The sequence below is a fragment of the Orcinus orca genome, chromosome 10, assembly GCF_937001465.1.
Source record: "Orcinus orca chromosome 10, mOrcOrc1.1, whole genome shotgun sequence".
NCBI lineage: Eukaryota > Metazoa > Chordata > Mammalia > Artiodactyla > Delphinidae > Orcinus > Orcinus orca.
Window position 1 is genome coordinate 92,431,387 of NC_064568.1, and position 18,389 is coordinate 92,449,775.

Sequence of the window (18,389 nt, forward strand, 5' to 3'; positions counted from 1 at the left end):
CTTCTACTAGCTACGAGACTCTGACCGCTGGTTCCTCATTTGTAATGTGGGTCCTTAGTATCTTGCACTGCGGTTGGAATGGTTAACAACTGTAAGGAACGGACAGGATTAGTTTAACATTAAAAGCTCAGTCATCTACAGCTAACTTCTGAGTGACTTGCTAAAAGAATATATCTCAAAGTGGATGATTTTTTTTTTGATAGACCTCTATTTCTGAAAGCATTCATCTCCTGAAGGCAGAGAATGCTAGAGCAGCTGTATTTGGAAGCAGGAGATTCTGGAGCAAACCTCAAAGAAACAGGCAAAACACAAAAGCATTGGTGACCAGGTATTTATTGAGACAAAGAATACAAATTGGTGGCAAATTATTAAAAACAGAATGTTGAATTTTCATTTATAGGCAGGCCATCAGATACTGTTTGTGGATCAAGCCATACTATAATGAACTGCAAAGAAATACGCACACAGCTTGAGATGAGGAACTTTACCCAGGCACGCACGTATTGCAAAGATTTTGGCCTTTGGTATGGGCTGGAGGGTGGGAAATGGCAAGTAACTGAAGTATTTGCCAGATTTTAGGAATACTGCTATTATTTAGGAATATTCTTTAAAAGGAACAGCAGCCTGTTTTCATAGGGGTAAGTGTAGAATAAAAAAAGTTAATACATTCTCATCAAAAAGCCCTTTATTCCCAAGTAGTTTAATTTTCAACTTTTGCTGGAAGTATTTATGCCTAAGTGAAACGCCCAAACAAGTCACTTAAGGGAAAAAAATCCTTCTTTTAGTTAGAATAATTTTTACCGTCATTTGAAACATTAAAGACTTTTATAAATTTAGACAAAGCCCTCAAATATAATGTTTTTTCAATCCTAAATATTTGGGAGAAACTAGGTGACTGTTTAGGGAGAAAGAAGTAACTTCTGAAGCAGTGCCACGCGAGTACCACACAGGTGCTGGCTTTCTCTCTAGCCACAGACTCCCTAAAAGCACAGCTTGCTTGCCGCTGCTCCCTCACCTAGCTCAGCCCAGCGTGCATTAGTATGTCAGACTTTTCTCAAGGTGCAGGAGCCACTCAGGCTGCACATTTCATAACAGGTAGAGTTTCTAGATGCCTAAATTAACCACATGACCTGTGGTTTTTACATACGGTATGTTCACTGAAATACTATTCTCAGCATAACTCCTAATTTTTGTTCCCTTATTATCTTGTAAAAGTGATGAATAATGTTAATACTGTGAAGACAACTTTCTTTTTGCCTTTTTAGGCTGTAGAGCTTCAGTATGAGAATTCTGTCTTGACACAGAAAATTCAGCATTTCTGTAAATGAAATATAATAAAGTATACTGAAAATAGGGAGGCCCCAGCCCCAAGAGAAAAACATGTGGCTCCCCCTTCTTCCCCATTTTGTCATTTTTCCCCCCAACTTGGGAATCAAAAATCTCCCTAAGTGCTGAATTCATAAACAGACTTGGATTTTGTTGTAAAGGCAGACAAAGTAACACTTTTTACTTGATAGGGCTACATAGTGTAACTTGAATCCTGAGAAATGCATCTACATAGATATTAAAGTATAAAACAAACTGGACTACATATTTCCTTTTGTTTTACTGTATAAAAATAGCCTAAGTGGTGAACCATCGAGGAAATTATACATTAAAGGTGTATTCCAGAGCTACATGTCGGAAGGGTACATTTCAACTCCAGTTCCCAGTCAGGGGCAAAGGGGGTTATACTCTGATGCTAATGTATACACTACTAATCAGTAAGTTTATGTAACATTTCCTAATAATTTCTCCTCTAATTTAAGAAGTTAGTGGATGGTTTGGGTTTGTTTACTGTGAAGGACCATAACACTTTCTCTTCCCAGAAACAGGTGAATGAATGATCTGTTTAGTATTTTGACACATTTAACCAATAGGCTTTCTGTGATGGATTTACTATAAAGTTATTTTGAAAAACATTGTTTATGAAAACCATGGTTCATGGTTTATGAAATTTTACAATAAGAAAAGGCATTAAGGACACTGTTAAGGTTTCTATAAGCAAATTGAAAATATTCACGTTTTAAATGTCCAAAAAAAACCCACTTTAAAAACGGATATAGTAATAGCAAATGTATTTGCTGTTAAGACCAAAATAAAGCCTAGACTGATCCTGTAAGCACCCTAGTTATGAACTGTTCAACACAGTTTAGTGTTTTGGGGGAAAATAACAGATTCAGAAAATGCCTAAGAAACAAAACTTTTAGTTCAGATTATACCTCAGCACAGCTAACTGGGCCATCTAACAAAAAGCACATACATACACTTAAAACTCTACAACTATGCAATCGAAGAATAAATCAAAATGGCAATACACAAAGTGTTACTTAAAATTTCCCTCAAAAACATCATCCCTGGCAGGCCCCAAATGAGCTGTTGGCCCACAGAACCAAAGAACTTGGAATAACATCTGGAAATGCTACTCTTCCTTGTTACAGAGAACAGTCCCTAACGGGAAAATTGGTAAGTATTTCACAGGCTACTAGTATTTAATCATGAAATGCTAAGATTATTTAATTCCTTGAACAATATAATAAAAGGAAACTAGTATGTGGATATCCTGTATATAAAGAGAAGTTATATTCAGAACACTGAAAAAGCACTAATACTTTCTTCATGCTGCGCACATACTGGGAATATTGTTTTACAGTAAATATGCAACAGTTTGATAGGACTGCTTTTCCCCACATATTTATGGTTTGATTTAGGGCACTGAAAACACTTGCACATGAGTTTCAATTTAAATTTACAGTGAAAACTTACCCCTCCCCCCAACCCCATTAAAAGCAATCACTAACTTACCTTTTTCTTTAAAAAAACAAAAAAAAATCAAGGATAAGATAGCAATATGACTTAATACTTTTTCATCATCATGCAAAATCTGCCCCCAAATACATGTTTAGGCATTAAGAATAGTTATAAAGTTACATCATTCCTACAGTAAACTGCAGTACAGATTTTAAAATTTCAAGTCAGGGAACTGCTAGGCCGGCCTCACTTTCCCCTCTCTCTTGCAGCTAACTCACCAGCTCCTGGGATGGGCGCTAAGTGGCTTATAAAATGTGTGTCCCCACTCCCTCCCCGCAAAAAGCAAAGACAAAAGTTTCCTTAAGAAGTGTTAACTAAAAGATGAGTGTGTTCACAAAACACAAATGGACATTTTCCATCATTTTGGGATAAACCAAAATAAGCTTTTAAAGTTTCATTTGGAGATTTCAAAGCTGAAAATGCTTTCAGCAAGTTCTAATACCTTAGATCTTAAGTATATACTGTCCCTTGTTGATTATGACACTACTTGCCTTCGGTTCAATCTAAAAATTTTAACACTTGAACTTAACAGGTTTTTCTTCTGGAAAAGTTCTTTCTTTGACATTCAAGTAAAATCAATACTTTCAGCATAGTCACCTGCATCACACTGGAGCGACTGCTTTAATTTCTAAATCATCAGTTAATGTAACCCAGGGATACTGATGGCCTTGATATATAGTTTAGTCTTGTCATTATTCCAGAGAGTATGGAATTCAGGGCTTTTTGGGGCATCATCTGACCCCATTTCTTTTTACCACAATGGTTCCTGCTACAATGTCATAGGCTGTTCGATTATGCTGAAAAAACAGCAGTGTGATGAAAGCAGGGAAAAAAGAAGCAATAGAAAAATTCTTGATCAAAGCTCGTATAGTGGACCTAAAAAATTAAAGCAAAAAAAAAAACCAAAAAACAGATAAGTCGTATACCAACTACATATAGATTAATAGTATTCTATCAAGTTCAAGATGTATTTAAAACATATTCAGAGTATAATTAACAGAGTTTTAACCTTTGATAACTGAATTACTTTCAAGCAGCAAAGTATGATCAAACCACCAGGACTAGTTCTAAAGACTGTAACATAAAAGTTAGTTCGACTTTAGAACTTACACATGAAAAGCAATAATATGTCTTAGAATGTGAACTAAATGTTTACCGTATTTTCTAGTATTTTGACAGAAGACTAGAATATTCCCTTTACTACCCTTTCTATAGTCACTCAGTACCTCTATACTTTGTGTGTTTTCACCATCTTCTAAACTGAGTACACTTACGCAGTCCCATTTTCTACCTTCTGTGAAGAGCACCAGCATTTCAAATTACTGTATTTGTTTATCAGATCTTTCTCTGTGGGCTTCTGTGATTAAGGAAAGCTTTCAACAGTAGCTCAGAATGGAGAATTGTCCCACTAACATTAGATTTCTGCCTTTCGGTGCACTGAATGGTTATAGGATAACACAGCAGCTGAATGTGGGCTCTGAATCCAGACTGCTTGGTTTCAGATTCATTTTCTACCAACTATACTAGTTGTGTTACACATCTGTAATAAAAGGGTAATAGTACCTATAGTACCTAACTTAAATTAGTTAATACATATGCAATGTTTTTAAAACAGTGCCTGGTTTATGAGGTGCTCAATAAATATTAGCCATTATTGACTCATTAAACGTAACAGCCAGGATTATTAGAATCACAAAAATGTAAGGAAATTTTGAAGATGTGAGCAAATTCAAGGCTTTTTCTAGAGTCTCTTGTTTAAACAACCCAACTCTGAATCATTCTGGCAGCAATTCCAGCCAGTATCCTGTTTTGCTCAACTGATTACCACCTACTCACCTCCACAACTTCCATTATCACTATCTGTACCTTCCCCCAGAGCCAGATGCCAACAGCTAGCCATGAGTACTGGAAGTATTACAAGCTCTATCACTTAGGAGCAGGATGCACGCATGTATAGCTGTCAAAATTCTTATTGCCTATTCAAGATGGGATAATGACAGGTATTACCAAATGGAAGCTTCAAGGCACAGCAGTAACTAAACTCCAATATCCACAGATCTAGAGAATAATAAAGCTAGGCCTGGAGCACTGATATAGAGAGTAGCCACGCCCAAATCCTCCTCATTATTGTGACCTACAGTTCATAAAATGCTTACCTTTGAAGATATATACTGAAGAGAAGTCTATAATCACTGAAAACATTCAAACTTTGTTTTAAACTTAATAAATGTAAGCCTATTATATGCCATGAAGAACCAACATCCTAAAAATACTTTTATCAAATGGTATAACTTATGAAAATAATTTTTAAGTACAGTAATCAATACAATTCATAAGTACATAATACATTAAGCTAAAAAAAAGAACTTACGTTGTAATGCTAACATTTGAGGAAGGAATCACTAAAACCCGACTTGGCGCAATAAGCACCGACGTATCGCATGTCACAACTCGAAGCCCTAGCAGGAACTTCCCTGGGGTGGCTCCACCTGCTCCCCAAATGCAAATTATCTAAGGAAAGAAGGATAATTTTATAATAATTTACTGGCTCAACTATACCAATTTTAAAGGTAAATTTTCCTGCCGTATGATTCATGTTTTAAATTTTTCACGTTGGAAGAATTTCATAGAATACTTAAGGGTTAACCTTTCAATGCATTTCTGCAGGTCTCTAACATCTTCAATACCACAAGATATCTACTGTAATATTTCTCTATGACCCATTATATTTTTTAGCAAGTTGCTTCTATGGAAAGATGCATTTCAAGTTCCACAACCAACTTAAAATATAGTTTTGGACAAGACTGAAATGTATTACAAAGAAATGTATTACAAATGAAAAATGTCTCCATTCTGAAAGTTTTAACTTGGAAAGTATTATGTTAAAGGAAATTTAGAAAAAAATAAAGACATTTGACAAATACATGATTAAAAATAAAAATCTCCACTACTTTTTTGTCTTGGGCTGATAATCTAAAATTAGATTGTTAAATATTAATATTTGCTGAAGTCAGTAGCTTACCTCATAGAAACAAACTAATAATCTGTATATAAGCGCCACAACCATCATTTTCTGCAAGTCTTCCATTGATGTGTCTTCATCTATTTCTTCTATTATATAATGCATAGCAAACTTAGAGATATCCCTACAAAAAAATAGTTTTCGGTTACAAAGAATTAGTTACCAGAGCAGTTGCATTGATTTCTTTTTCATTAGTGTAAATCAAAAACTTTAATTGAAATTATAAACTAATCTTTAGGTTTCCAACTGTCTAGCTTCACAAAACATTCATTAGCTATTCAACAAATAAGCAGCACTACCCTGAGCAGGCGCTGTACTAGCCCCGGGGATAAAATGGCAAGTGAATTCAACATGGTCTCTGCTTTCACAGAGTTGCTAACCCAGCAGGTAGAGCAGAATAAATAATAATGAAGTGGGGAAAGGGCTATAATAGAGAACCATTGGGTACTTGGAGACACGTACCAGGCACACTTAACTTAGTGGAGGCTTCCCAAAAATGACATTTAAGGTGAGATCTGAAGGATGAAGAGAAGTTGGCCAGACTAAGAAGGGAGAAATTTCAGAGAGAGGGACTAACAAGAGAGAAAGCCTTTAAGCAAGAGTATGATGGAAGCTGTAGGCAGTTCAGTGTGGCTCAAATAACTGTGAGAGGTGAGTGATTAAGAAATAAGGGTATTTGTTAAAATATATGAGGACATTAGTAAGACTTACCCTGATGGCAATGAGAAACTACTGAAGGATTTTAAGGCAGGAGAGTGGCAGAATCAGAATTTATGATCTTTTTGGTTTTCTATCAGAGACTGAATTGAGATAAAACAGGAGACAGTAAACTGAGATACCAGTTAGAAGACTTGTGTTATAATCCAAGCAAGTGATGGCAGTGACTGGACTAGGGAGAAGCAATGATGAAAAATGAAATTCTGACAGTGAAAAGGAAATGGTATGGGTTGAAGGTTATTCAAGAGACTGAACAGAGTTAGCTGGTACTTGATTGGATGTGTAGGGCATAAGGGAGGGAGAGACAGGGAAGAATCATAGTAACATTCAGGCTCCTGGCAGGGGCCCTGAAATTTAATTACCAGGGTCTGAACTTGACTGTTGCTTACTGCCTTTGTAAATTCTGGGCTTAACTTTTTGTAAGCCCAAATTTCAATCTCTATAAAATGGAGATATTAACCTCTACTCTACAGTGGTGGCAAGGTTAAGAATCCATACAAAGGCTAGCACATGGGAAGTGCTCAGCAAGTGATAACCGCTATAATCTGAAAGGAAGATTATGCAAATAAATAGCTCACTTTGCAGTTCACTTGGAACTTGCCTGACAGTATACGCAGCCCCATTTGGAAATGCCATCTAGCTGATTATTAATAGTTCATCTACCAAAACCTCTTTATGCCTTTGTGTTTAGATACTCCACTCTGAAAATGATTGTAAGAGAAAAATTTGCAACTGGCCTAAGAAAATAGTGAATAAAATCAAACCAGGGTTGGAGGTTCCTTTCACCTACTTTTGATAGGTGAAATTCCCCACATCTTGCAGAATTAAGTATTTTTCTCTCTTTTGTAGTTATTTCTTAAAACCAACAAGAAAGCAAATCCAACAAAGCTCCTATAAAGAAATCACTGACACTGGCACACAGATTATCCATAAAGTCACTTGCAGGCATGAAAAAAAATTAAAGCAAGATCTCTAGACAGTGGACATTAAAACCCTTCTGCAAATGGCCTTAACTTACTTTATTCCACTGAGGTGCATAATGCTTAAGACAATGGTTGCTTTTATAAAGAAGAGAATAAAGAAATCCACCATCTCTGCCATGAATCTGTGGGCCAAGGATGGAATAACATACTCTCTACCTGTAAATTAAAAAAAAAAAAAAGTTAGGAAAACTAATCGTTACACATAGACCTTGGAACCCAAGCTAGGTAATGAATGTAAAGTCAAGGTACAACTTGCTGATAAAAAAAATTTTATAACTGCAACAATTATTGGTATTGACTTCAATAGGGCATGTTATTAAAACAGCAACGCTACTTCACTATTTACTGAGCAGTTTAAAGCTTGTTTTCACCCTTAATGTTTAGAAATGCTTTCACAGATAAATTTCAAGTACTCAATACATTTCACTAGGGATTCAATTGAGGAGACTCCAGGTGATTACAAGCCTATGACACAAAATTAAACTTTTTAAGCAAAATATCAAGTGTAGACGGTACGAAGTAAATCCCTGAGCCCCTCATCTTACCCCTTATTTAGTTTGTCTCTGTCTTTCTAACAAATCCAGGGATTATCAAGCTGCCATCCTAAATTCTGAATCAAATTCAGGCAACTAGGTCTTGTCCCATGTTATCTGTGGCTGGATAAAGTAAACAAAAAGTCTAAATAATACACTAAAAAGTGTTAAGTGATTCAGAATATTCTAATTCCCATACAGAAGTAAACAGACAACACACAAGATGAAGTCAAGGCCCAAAGGTTCATAATTCCATTTGCATTCCTGAAAATCTCCTTTAATATCCGTCAGTTCCACTGTCCCTAATTCATAAAAGTTATCATATTAACTATAGATAATATAGTTAATACATCCATGTCTGGATGCTTTCCAGCATCATCAGTCAAAACTTCCCCTACCCCCAAGCCGGGTTTGCCGTCTGAGAGTGAATTAAGCTTCGGATCTCACTCCACACCGTGGAGACGAAGGCTAAGAGGACGCTTTGAGGAGCAAAGACTTCTTTGCACGTGGAAACCACCAGACCGGGGGGCCAGGGAACCGATTCGGAGCGCTAGGTCTAAGGGGAGGCGCACGCAGGGCCGCGCTGTACACCCTGCGAGCTGACGGACGCGCAGAAGCCGCGGCGAGCGCGGCAGCGGTGACAGCGGAGAGGGGCCCGCCGGCCCCGCCCCCAGGTCGCTCCCCGAAGAGCCTCTCACCTGCCTGCCGCCCGGTCTCGCTCGGGGCTCGCGAGGCAGCGGCGGGTCCTACCCTCGTCGCGGGGGCTGCCCGGGCCGGCGGCTGCACGTGAGGCGCGCGGGCTCCCGGGCCGGCGACCGGAGCCGAGGCGGTGAGGCCGGCGGAGGCCGGCGGCTCGGGCCCGGCGGCCGCGGCGCTCAGGAAGTAGAAGGGGTTGTAATAGCCCAGCTGCAGGGGCGGCGGCCCGGAGGCCGGGGCAGCGGCGGCGCCGGCGCCTGCGAGGTAGCTGGGCGCGGGCGGCTGGGGGCTGCAGTAGGCGGGGAAGGCGGCCAGGCCGCTGTGCCAGGTGAGGTAGCCGCAGTAGGACTGCCACAGCCACTCGTGCACCTGCCGGGAGTACTCTCGGGCGCTCAGCCGCGCCGGCTTCTCCCGCGGCGCCGCCGCCGCCTCGGGGGCCTCGCAGCCTGCCGGTGCCTGCGAGCCCGAGCCGGGGCCGGAGCCAGAGCCGGAGCCCGCCTCCCTGCCATTCTCGGGCTCGCGCGGCGGCTCCGACTCCTCGGTGGCGGCCGCGGGGGGACCGAGGCCCGGGGCTGGGGGCCGGCCCGGAGCCTGGGGTTCGGCCTGCGGCCCGTCCCGGGGCCGTGGGGCGGCGGCGGGAAGGCCTCTTCGGGAAGGAACGGGCTCGTGGTCCCCTCCGCCGTCGTCCTGCCCGGGAGGGCGGCCTCGGGCTTTCTCCGGCCCCTCCGCCATCGTCGCCTCAGCAGCACGCTCGGCGGTCCTGTCACTGCGCCGTCTCACTCCCCCACTGGCCCCTCCCCAACGGCCCGGTAACCACCGCCGCAGCTGCAGGCGTCAACAATTCGCCACCGGAAGCGGAAACCCACCCCCTCGTCGGCGTCGCCGGCGCGGGGCGGAGCCAGGAGGCGGGGCGTGAGAGTGGGCCTTGGTGCTCAGAGCCTTGGGAGGCAGGAGGACTCCTCCCCGGCTGGGCGTGGGCTTATCCCTTGAGGGACCCAGACTATCACCGGTCCCCCAGACACACACCTCTTGTGGTTTTAATGAAGTTGGAGGCCCGAGGCTTCTCCAGATAATCTCACAGGATGTGGACTCAGGCTGCTCCGGGAGAAAGAGCTGATGGAAGAAGAAGATTTCAGAGAGAGGTCCCAGGGCTCGGCGCCGCCTTTTCTGTTTGGGACCGCGACAGTTTTGGTCTCTAGGCACAGGGCTTGTTACTTGTTTCCGCCTGCGTTCATTCCACTTAACTGGTCCTCGCCCATCTGTACTCAAGGTGATATGAGGCATATCCCCTTAGAGGATAAGAAATTAATAACCAAACCATACTGGGATCTATCAAGATAGTATGGCTCAGCGGCAGAGATCTTGATTGTAAGAGAAAAGAGGAGTTATATTGATTTTAGAGCTAGACTCTGTCCTTATCCTGGAGCTGACCTGTGTCCATAATATCTTACTCGCCACTGCTGCAGACACAAGCCTACTTCAGCAAAATTGTGCCTTTCCTCAGACCCGTTATCTCAACCTTTGGTGCCTGCCTTTTATTTTCTGTTAAGGCAAGGCCCCCGTTCATATCCCAGGGCTTTGGAGCCTCCTCTGAGTACAGAAGCCCAGGCACGATTTCCCCTTCCTCTGAATTATATATGGCGCCTTACATATGTATAGTTTAATACACCTTCCTATGTCCTTAGGTTGGTTAAGTGATAGGAATATATCTTTGTATCCCCAGTCCCATACAGGAGATCTACAGGGGCCAGGTATCGTGGGTTATACTTGTTAACAATGATTCCCGTAATCACTCTTGACTTTGCTCTGGGAGATGAAAGTAAAAGGTTTAACTTTTGCCCTGAAGGAGCTAATGATTTGGTTAAAGGGAAAGACTTTCATGAAACACTCGAAGACCTATTTAAGACAATACCAATATAATATGAGTCCAAAATAAGGGAAAGATAATGGTGGCCTATTGCTAGAAAGGTTACCCTTACAGATGTGATTTTAAAAATCAACTCCGGGACTTCCCTGGTGGCGCAGTTAAGAATTTGCCTGTCAATGCAGGGGACATGGGTTGGATCCCTGGTCCGGGAAGATCCCATATGCCGTGGAGCAATGAAGCCCACGAGCCGCAACTACTGAGCCCACGCACTGCAATTACTGAACCCGGCACTTCTAGAGGCCGTGCTCCACAAGAGAAGCCACCGCAATGAGAAGCCCACGCACCGCAGTGAAGAGTAGCCCCTGCTCACCGCAACTAGAGAAAGCCTGCACGCAGCAATGAAGACCCAACACAGCCAAAAATTAAAAAAAAAAAATCAACTGTGAAAAAGTTGTAACATTTAAACATGCATTCCAAGTTTGGGTAGGGGAGGAAGGAGAAGCAGGAACAAATAAATGAAGACGGCATGGAATGAGTGTAAAATATTGTGGTTATTGGAGACACTGGTCTTTGTTTTGCATACCACTGATTAGGTAGCACCTGGCATAGTGCCACTCACATAGCAGACATTTATATTTATCAGCACTCTTTGCTGCTTTATCAGAAATCCAATTGTAACTGATTTAAGAGAGAAAAAGTAAATGAATTTATTGACTTGCATAGAAAGTTCAGGAGTAGTTTAGGTTTCAAGGATATCTAGTTACAGATAATCATAACAGCTTCAGGAATCACCTGTTTTTCTTTCTTTGACTTCGCTTTTGAGAAAGTAAGAGTGTTTCTGTTTCAGTGATAAACCTAATTCTAACTGGCTTAAGCAAAAATAAAATTATTGCCTTTTGTAATCAACAAATTCAGAGGTTCTACATAATAGAAGAAGGTTCAACAGTACATCTAATAGGCATTCCAAAGAGAGAAAAAGAAATAATGGCCAATAATTTTCTAGAATTGAAGGAAGATGGCTCTTTACATTGAAGAAGCACATCAAGTCTTAGGAAAATAACATATACATATAACACATATATGATGAATGTAAGCAAAGAGAAAAATAATGATCTTAAATAGCAGCAGTTAAAACGTAATCTAACTAGAAAGAAATGACATTTAGACTGGAAGCCATATTGTCAAAAGTAAAAATATGCCAAAGATAGTGGAACATATATAGTACAGAGTATATAACTATATATAACTATACATATATATATAAATAACCTGGACAACGTAGTAAATCATCACTCAAGAATGAGGATGTGATGTAATGCACCACTGCTAATCCAAACAACACCCTGGATCAACCCTAGTCCTTTCCCATCATACTCAGCCAAGGGCTGAAGTCTCAGGGATATAAAAAGGGAAGTATTCATGAGTCAAAAATATAAATGGACTCTGGAAAGAGGGCAGTACATGAATCTTGAATCTCCATGAATCACCACATCAAAACAGACTGTATAGTGAAACCAAAAATGCATGGAGCAACATTTACAACTAAACTAGGTAACAGATAACTCCACAAACCCCAAAATACAAGTGTGGGACCAAACCACAAACGCAAAATTGCATAGTGTTAATGCCGAAAAAAATCAGATAAAAACTGTGAAGATATTAAGAAAATTATATAAGACATGAAAGAAAAATCAGAATAGGGACTTCCCTGGTGGTCCAGTGGTTAAGACTCCATGCTCCCAATGCAGGGTGCACGGGTTCCATCCCTGGTCAGGGAACTAAGGTCCCGCATGACGCGGCAAAAAAAAAAAAAAATCAGAATTAAAAATACCTCAGAAATAAAGTAACAACTTGGGAAAGAATTAGAAGTAAGAGAAAAAGTGGTTTCAGAAAATACTGAACTAGAAGGAACACAGGAGTAAATACAGATGGTGCCCAAGAGAACTAGAATTTGAAAATGAGATTTTAAATAAATATAGAAACAGAAATGATTTTAGAGAAAAGATAAATATTGAAGATAGGTAAAGAAAATCCAGTGTACGGATTAAGAGTTCTTGATAAAGAAAACCAAAGCTAGCTAACAGAATACAACGCATAATTCAAGAGAACTTTTCCTGAAGTAAAATACATATATTCTATTTATATATATTCACATATATATTCATATATACATTTACATATATATTCGAAACCTCACACTGAAAGAGTATACTGTGCGCCTGAAAGCACTGAGCGTGAACAAGATGTATTCTAGTCAGTAAAATTACTAGACTTTACGTTTTGAAAAATGGTCATTTAGGCCAAAAAAAATTTATGAGAGAAAATTGGATTACCATAAGACTTCAACATTAACACTTTATGTGAGGAGAAAATGGTGAAACATTTAAAATATTCAAAGAAAGAAAATGAGAACCAAGTACCCTGTATCCATCAAAACTGACTTGAAAGTATAAAAGCCTTGGGGCTTCCCTGGTGACGCAGGGGTTGAGAGTCCGCCTGCCGATGCAGGGGACACGGGTTCGTGCCCCGGTCCGGGAAGATCCCACATGCCGCGGAGCGGCTGGGCCCGTGAGCCATGGCCGCTGAGCCTGCGCGTCCGGAGCCTGTGCTCCGCAACGGGAGAGGCCACAGCAGTGAGAGGCCCGCGTACCACACACACACACACACAAAAAGTATAAAAGCCTATTGGTTATCAAAATGAAAGGGCTCAGACTGTTACTTGAGTGCTTCCTGAGGGGTGAAGCTTGGCAACAAAATTACTGACAGTGACAGAAAGACAGTTAGTGAAACTTTCAATATTACTTGTAGAACCAAGACTAAATGAGGCTTTGTTTCAGTCAGGGTCAAGAGAAAGAAACTACACAATAATTTGAACAGAGGACATTTACTATGAAGAATATTAATGGAATTGGAATAAAGGGAGGCTGACTAGCAAAAGGCAAAGAGAATTCTTACCATATAGGAACAGTAGATACAGGGAACAGCCACCACTCCTGAACTGAAATAGAATGGCCAAGAAGCACCCTTGCCCCCATGCCCCATCCACCTCCTTTTTGGAGAAGGCATGACTGTGGCTCCCTGCTGTGGCCTCAGTGCGCCCCGTTAGAAATCCTCTCTGGAGTTCTTGGAGAACTAGCCACAGCAAGGTGCCTTTATCAGAATTCACCGCAGAGTGCCCAGAGAAGCCACTTACAGGAAGGTGCTATACCAGCAGCACACCACTTCATGAAGCCATCTAAAAAACGGTGTACTGGGGGAAGCTGCCCTGGGAAGCTGCCACTTGTTGTTGGCTACTGGGCGCTGCTGAAAGGAACCACACACTCTGCAGGAGCCCAGGGAGATTAAGTACAGGAGAATCAGAAAGAGAAGCCTCTTCCTCCTCCAGTGCCTCCCGGCCCCTACTCCGGCCCCGCCCCCTCCTTGCAACAGTACCTTCTGCTAACAAAGCCTAACATTAAACCAGCTGATATGGGAGAAGTATTTATAGAGTTCAGCTCCATTATTGCACAGCAAACAAAGATTTGGAGCTGAGAGCCACAAAAAGTATAATCTGAGATGGATTTGTATTCTGAAATATTGGTACAAAATTACTGTAAAACTGGAAAGGAGTTTGGGAGGAGCATCGACAAAAATTTAACTTTTCAGTATATTGATGGTGGCAATATTAGTATTTTGAGAATGTATGTTTAATATGGGGTAAAATGAGTAATTATCATTAGTATGAACTATCTATCTAGTTTCCTGCATCTTTTCAGTAGCAGTGCTCATTCTTATCATCTGGAGTGTGGTTTTGAAATACCAAGTCCCACTTAAAGAAACAAAGGCTACTTGGAGAAATGGGTGATTCTTGATCTGGGGTAGGAAATGTATAGAATGAGCATAAAATATCTTGACATACTGAAGAGCAGAGGAACTATTAAAGACTTCTAGGGTCATGTCCAAAGGACACAGGAGCCAACTTGAAGAGGCTCCCCATTGGCCAAAGATGGGACAATTTGAGTTTCAATAAGGGTAATAATTAGAATGGACTGAAACCCATTAAATAAGTTTAAATACATAAATTCATAATAATAATGTAGTCTTACCAAAGGGATTAAACCTGAATCTGATCAAGTTGAATCTGATCAACTGCCAATTTACAGGAAATAGAGGACAAAGACACACTGAAAACACCATGAGTGTGCAATCTGCAAAATCCAGACTGTGGGGAACCCTGCAATCAGACAGCTGAGTTCAACAGATAAATTGTAAGAAAAAGAAGGGGGAGAACCAATAGATTAAAGGAGACTTAAAAGACATCAAATTATCCTAAATGATACATTAGAACAGTTAGACTAATTGATATTTTCAGGACACTAAAATCTGTAACAAGACAAGGATGCCCACTCTCACCACTTCTATTCAACATAGTATTGGAAGTCCTAGCCACAGCAATCAGGAAAAGAAATAAAAGGCATCCACATTGGAAGGGAAGAGGTAAATTTGTCATTATATGCAGATGACAGGATACGATATATAGAAAACCTTAAAAAAAGCCACACAGAAACTACTAGAACTGATAAACGAATTCATCAAGGTAGGAGGATACAAGGTTAACATATAGAAATCAGTTGCATTTCTTTACATTAACAATGAAATACCAGAAAGGGAATGTAAAAAACCAATCCCTTTTAAAATCGCGTCAAAAAATAAAATACTTAGGAGTAAACCTGACCAAGGAGGTGAAAGACTTATATTATGCTGAGAACTATAAAATATTAATAAAGGAAATTGAAGATGACTCAAAGAAATGGAAAGATATCCTATGCTCTTGTATTGGAAGAATTAATATTGTTGAAATGGCCATACTACCCAAAGCAATCTACAGATTTAGTGTGATTCTTACCAAATTACCCATGACATTTTTCACAGATCTAGAAAAAATAATCCTGGGCTTCCCTGGTGGCGCAGTGGTTGAGAGTCCACCTGCTGATGCAGGGGACACGGGTTCGTGCCCCGGTCTGGGAAGATCCCACATGCCGCGGAGCGGCTAGGCCCGTGAGCCATGGCCACTGAGCCTGCGTGTCCGGAGCCTGTGCTCCGCAATGGGAGAGGCCACAACAGTCAGAGCCCCGAGTATCGCAAAAAAAAAATAAATAAATAAAATAATAATCCTAAAACTTATATGGAACCATAAAAGACCCAGATTCGCCAAAGCAACCCTGAGGAAAAAGAAAAAAGCAGGAGGCATAACCCTCCCAGACTTTAGACAATATTACAAAGCTAACAGTAACCAAAACAGCACGGTATTGGTACAAAAACAGATACATGGATAAATGGAACAGAATAGAGAGCCCAAAAACAAACACACACACACACCTATAGTCAATTACTTTGACAAAGGAGGCAAGAATACACAAAGGAGAAGAGATAGTCTCTTCAGCAAGTGCTGTTGGAAAAGTTGGACAGCCACATGTAAATCAGTGACATTAGAACACACCCTCCTCCCACCATACACAAAAATAAACTCTAAATGGCTTAAAGACTTAAATATAAGACACGACACCGTAAAACTCCTAGAAGAGAACATAGGCAAAACATTCTCTGACATAGATCGTACCAATATTTTCTTAGGTCAGTCTCCCAAGGCAATAGAAATAGAAACAAAATTTTAAAAATGGGACCTAATCAAACTTACAAGCTTTTGCACAGCAAAGGAAACCATAAATTAAATGAAAAGACAACCTACAGGCTGGGAGAAAATATTCGCAAATGATGCGACTGACAAGGGCTTAATTTCCAAAATATTAAAAGAGCTCATATGACTCACTATCAAAAAACAAACAACCCAATCAAAAAATGGGCAGAAAACCTAAATAGACATTTTTGCAAAGAAGACATACAGATGGCCAACAGGCACATGAAAAGATGCTTAACGTCACTAATTATTAGAGAAATGCAAATCCAAACTACAAGGAGGTACCATCTCACAGGGTCAGAATGGCCATTATTAAAAAGTCTACATATATGAAATTCTGGACAGGGTGCAGGGAAAAGGAAACCCTCCTATACTGTTGGTGGGAATGTAAATGGGTGCAGCCACTATGGAAAACAGTATGGAGATTCCTCAAAAGGCTAAAAATAGAGTTACCATATGATCCAGCAATTCCACTCCTGGGCGTATATCTGGACAAAGCTATAATTCAAAAAGAAACATGCACCCCAATGTTCATAGCAGCACTGTTCACAATAGCCAAGACATGGAAACAACCTAAATGTCCATTGACAGATGAGTGGACGAAGATGTGGTACATATACACAATGGAATACTACTCCCCCTTGTGGTTGCCAAGGGGAAGCGTGTGTAGGGGAGGGAAGGAACGGGAGTTTGGGACGAGCAGATGCGAACTATTATGTATGTAGGATGGATAAACAACAGTGTCTGTATAGCATAGGGAACTGTATTCATTATCCTGTGATAAAACATAATGGAAAAGAATACGAAAAAGAATATATATATGTCTAACTGAATCATTTTGCTGTACAGTAGAAATTAACACATTATAAATTAACTATACTTCAATTAAGTATTTTTTAAAAGACATCAAATTAAAGAGTAAGACTATATTATAGTGTCTAGAGGTACACTTAAAGACATTTTTAAAAGTGGTGATTATCAAAGTCAAGATAGTGATTACTTTTGGGGGAGGCAGGTGGTTTGTGATTGTAATGGAGAACACAGGCTTCTGTTGTGACTGACAAAACTCTTGATTTGGGAAGCGAATACAAGTGTGTTCACCTGTAATCAACCATCTGTTTATTAACCAAGATGTTAATGAAACATTTTAACCAAGCTGTTAATGAAAGTGACAAAAATGGAGAATTTTTCACTCAGACACCTAAACTCTAAAGGGTATATACTTTAGTAAGAGGGAAATGGAACTCAAAAGCAAGGAATGAGATGCAAAAAGAAATGACTTTGAGTAAATTAGATCCTGAAAGAATATAATTCCTGAGTTAAATGAATTTGAGAAAGAGAGTCTGGAAAAGCATAGTGAATTGACCACATTCACTCATTTTCTTTCCAAAGCACCCACTGAAGTGAAACAAAGGAATAGTTATAAACTGACAAGGTGGCTGCAGTTTTGCAAGACAGTAGGTCATTGATTTGAGGAGAGGCTCGGAACTTGAAGGTATAAGGTACTTTGGGAAGTGGAAAGTGCTTACAGGAAGCTGATGAGTAAAAATCTGTATACTGAATAGTGACTCCTTATCCCCCATTTTTTTCCCATTCCTCTTTTTGAAATTCCATCAGCCAAAGCCATGCCTCCTAAACTAGATATTGGAGTATTATTCTTTCGAGAAACTGAATGGTCCCAGAGAAAGCCTTCTATATGTTGCCATTTGGAGGCCCAAGAGCAAAAAGTTTGGTTTACCAGCTTATCACTCTCACCTGAAACCTATTAGTATATAAAACTAAGTGTAGAAAGAAGTCCCCCCAAACAAACCTATTAGTCCCCCAAACAAAAGTGAAATCTATAAATATGAATTGCAGAGAATAATATTGATGAGTATTTGACAATTAAAAAAATAGTTGGATAGGTATACAGAAAACCAAACAAATTTTTAAAAGGAAGGCAATCATTAATACCGGGAAAAGCAAGCCTTTCTGTGTTACCCTAAAAGGGGTCCATATGGCATTGTTCTGAGTTCCCATCTTAACTCAAAAGGAAACTATCACA

At 40.3% G+C, this 18,389-nt stretch overlaps 1 protein-coding gene across 3 annotated transcripts; it reads right to left on the reverse strand.

Moving 5' to 3' along the window:
• Positions 1–317: 317 nt before the first annotated feature.
• Positions 318–9,913, reverse strand: FAM8A1 (family with sequence similarity 8 member A1). Of its 3 annotated transcripts, XR_004485173.2 has the most exons (6): positions 8,804–9,913; positions 7,608–7,728; positions 5,873–5,996; positions 5,222–5,361; positions 4,687–4,826; positions 3,514–3,726 (listed from the first exon to the last, which is right to left on the reverse strand). XR_004485173.2 is itself a non-coding variant. In XM_004273542.4 (5 exons), the coding sequence occupies exons 1-5, from the start codon at positions 9,531–9,533 to the stop codon at positions 3,582–3,584; spliced, it is 1,260 nt and encodes a 419-aa protein (XP_004273590.1). In that variant the 5' UTR covers positions 9,534–9,897; the 3' UTR covers positions 318–3,581. The 3 variants fall into 3 exon arrangements, 2 of the variants coding, with proteins under 2 accessions (XP_004273590.1, XP_033290746.1); XM_004273542.4 differs by lacking the exon at positions 4,687–4,826 and having other exon boundaries at positions 318–3,726; positions 8,804–9,897; XM_033434855.2 differs by lacking the exon at positions 3,514–3,726 and having other exon boundaries at positions 3,733–4,826.
• Positions 9,914–18,389: the final 8,476 nt, after the last annotated feature.

Excerpts from the sequence above, each read along its gene's own strand:
- FAM8A1 (XM_004273542.4), bottom strand. The coding sequence starts at position 9,533 with ATGGCGGAGGGGCCGGAGAAAGCCCGAGGCCGCCCTCCCGGGCAGGAC. Across the intron at positions 5,997-7,607 it reads ATGCACCTCAGTGGAATAAA|GGATATCTCTAAGTTTGCTA; the intron begins GTAAGTTAAGGC and ends ATTTTTTTGTAG. Across the intron at positions 3,727-5,221 it reads TCAAATGTTAGCATTACAAC|GTCCACTATACGAGCTTTGA; the intron begins GTAAGTTCTTTT and ends TTAATTTTTTAG.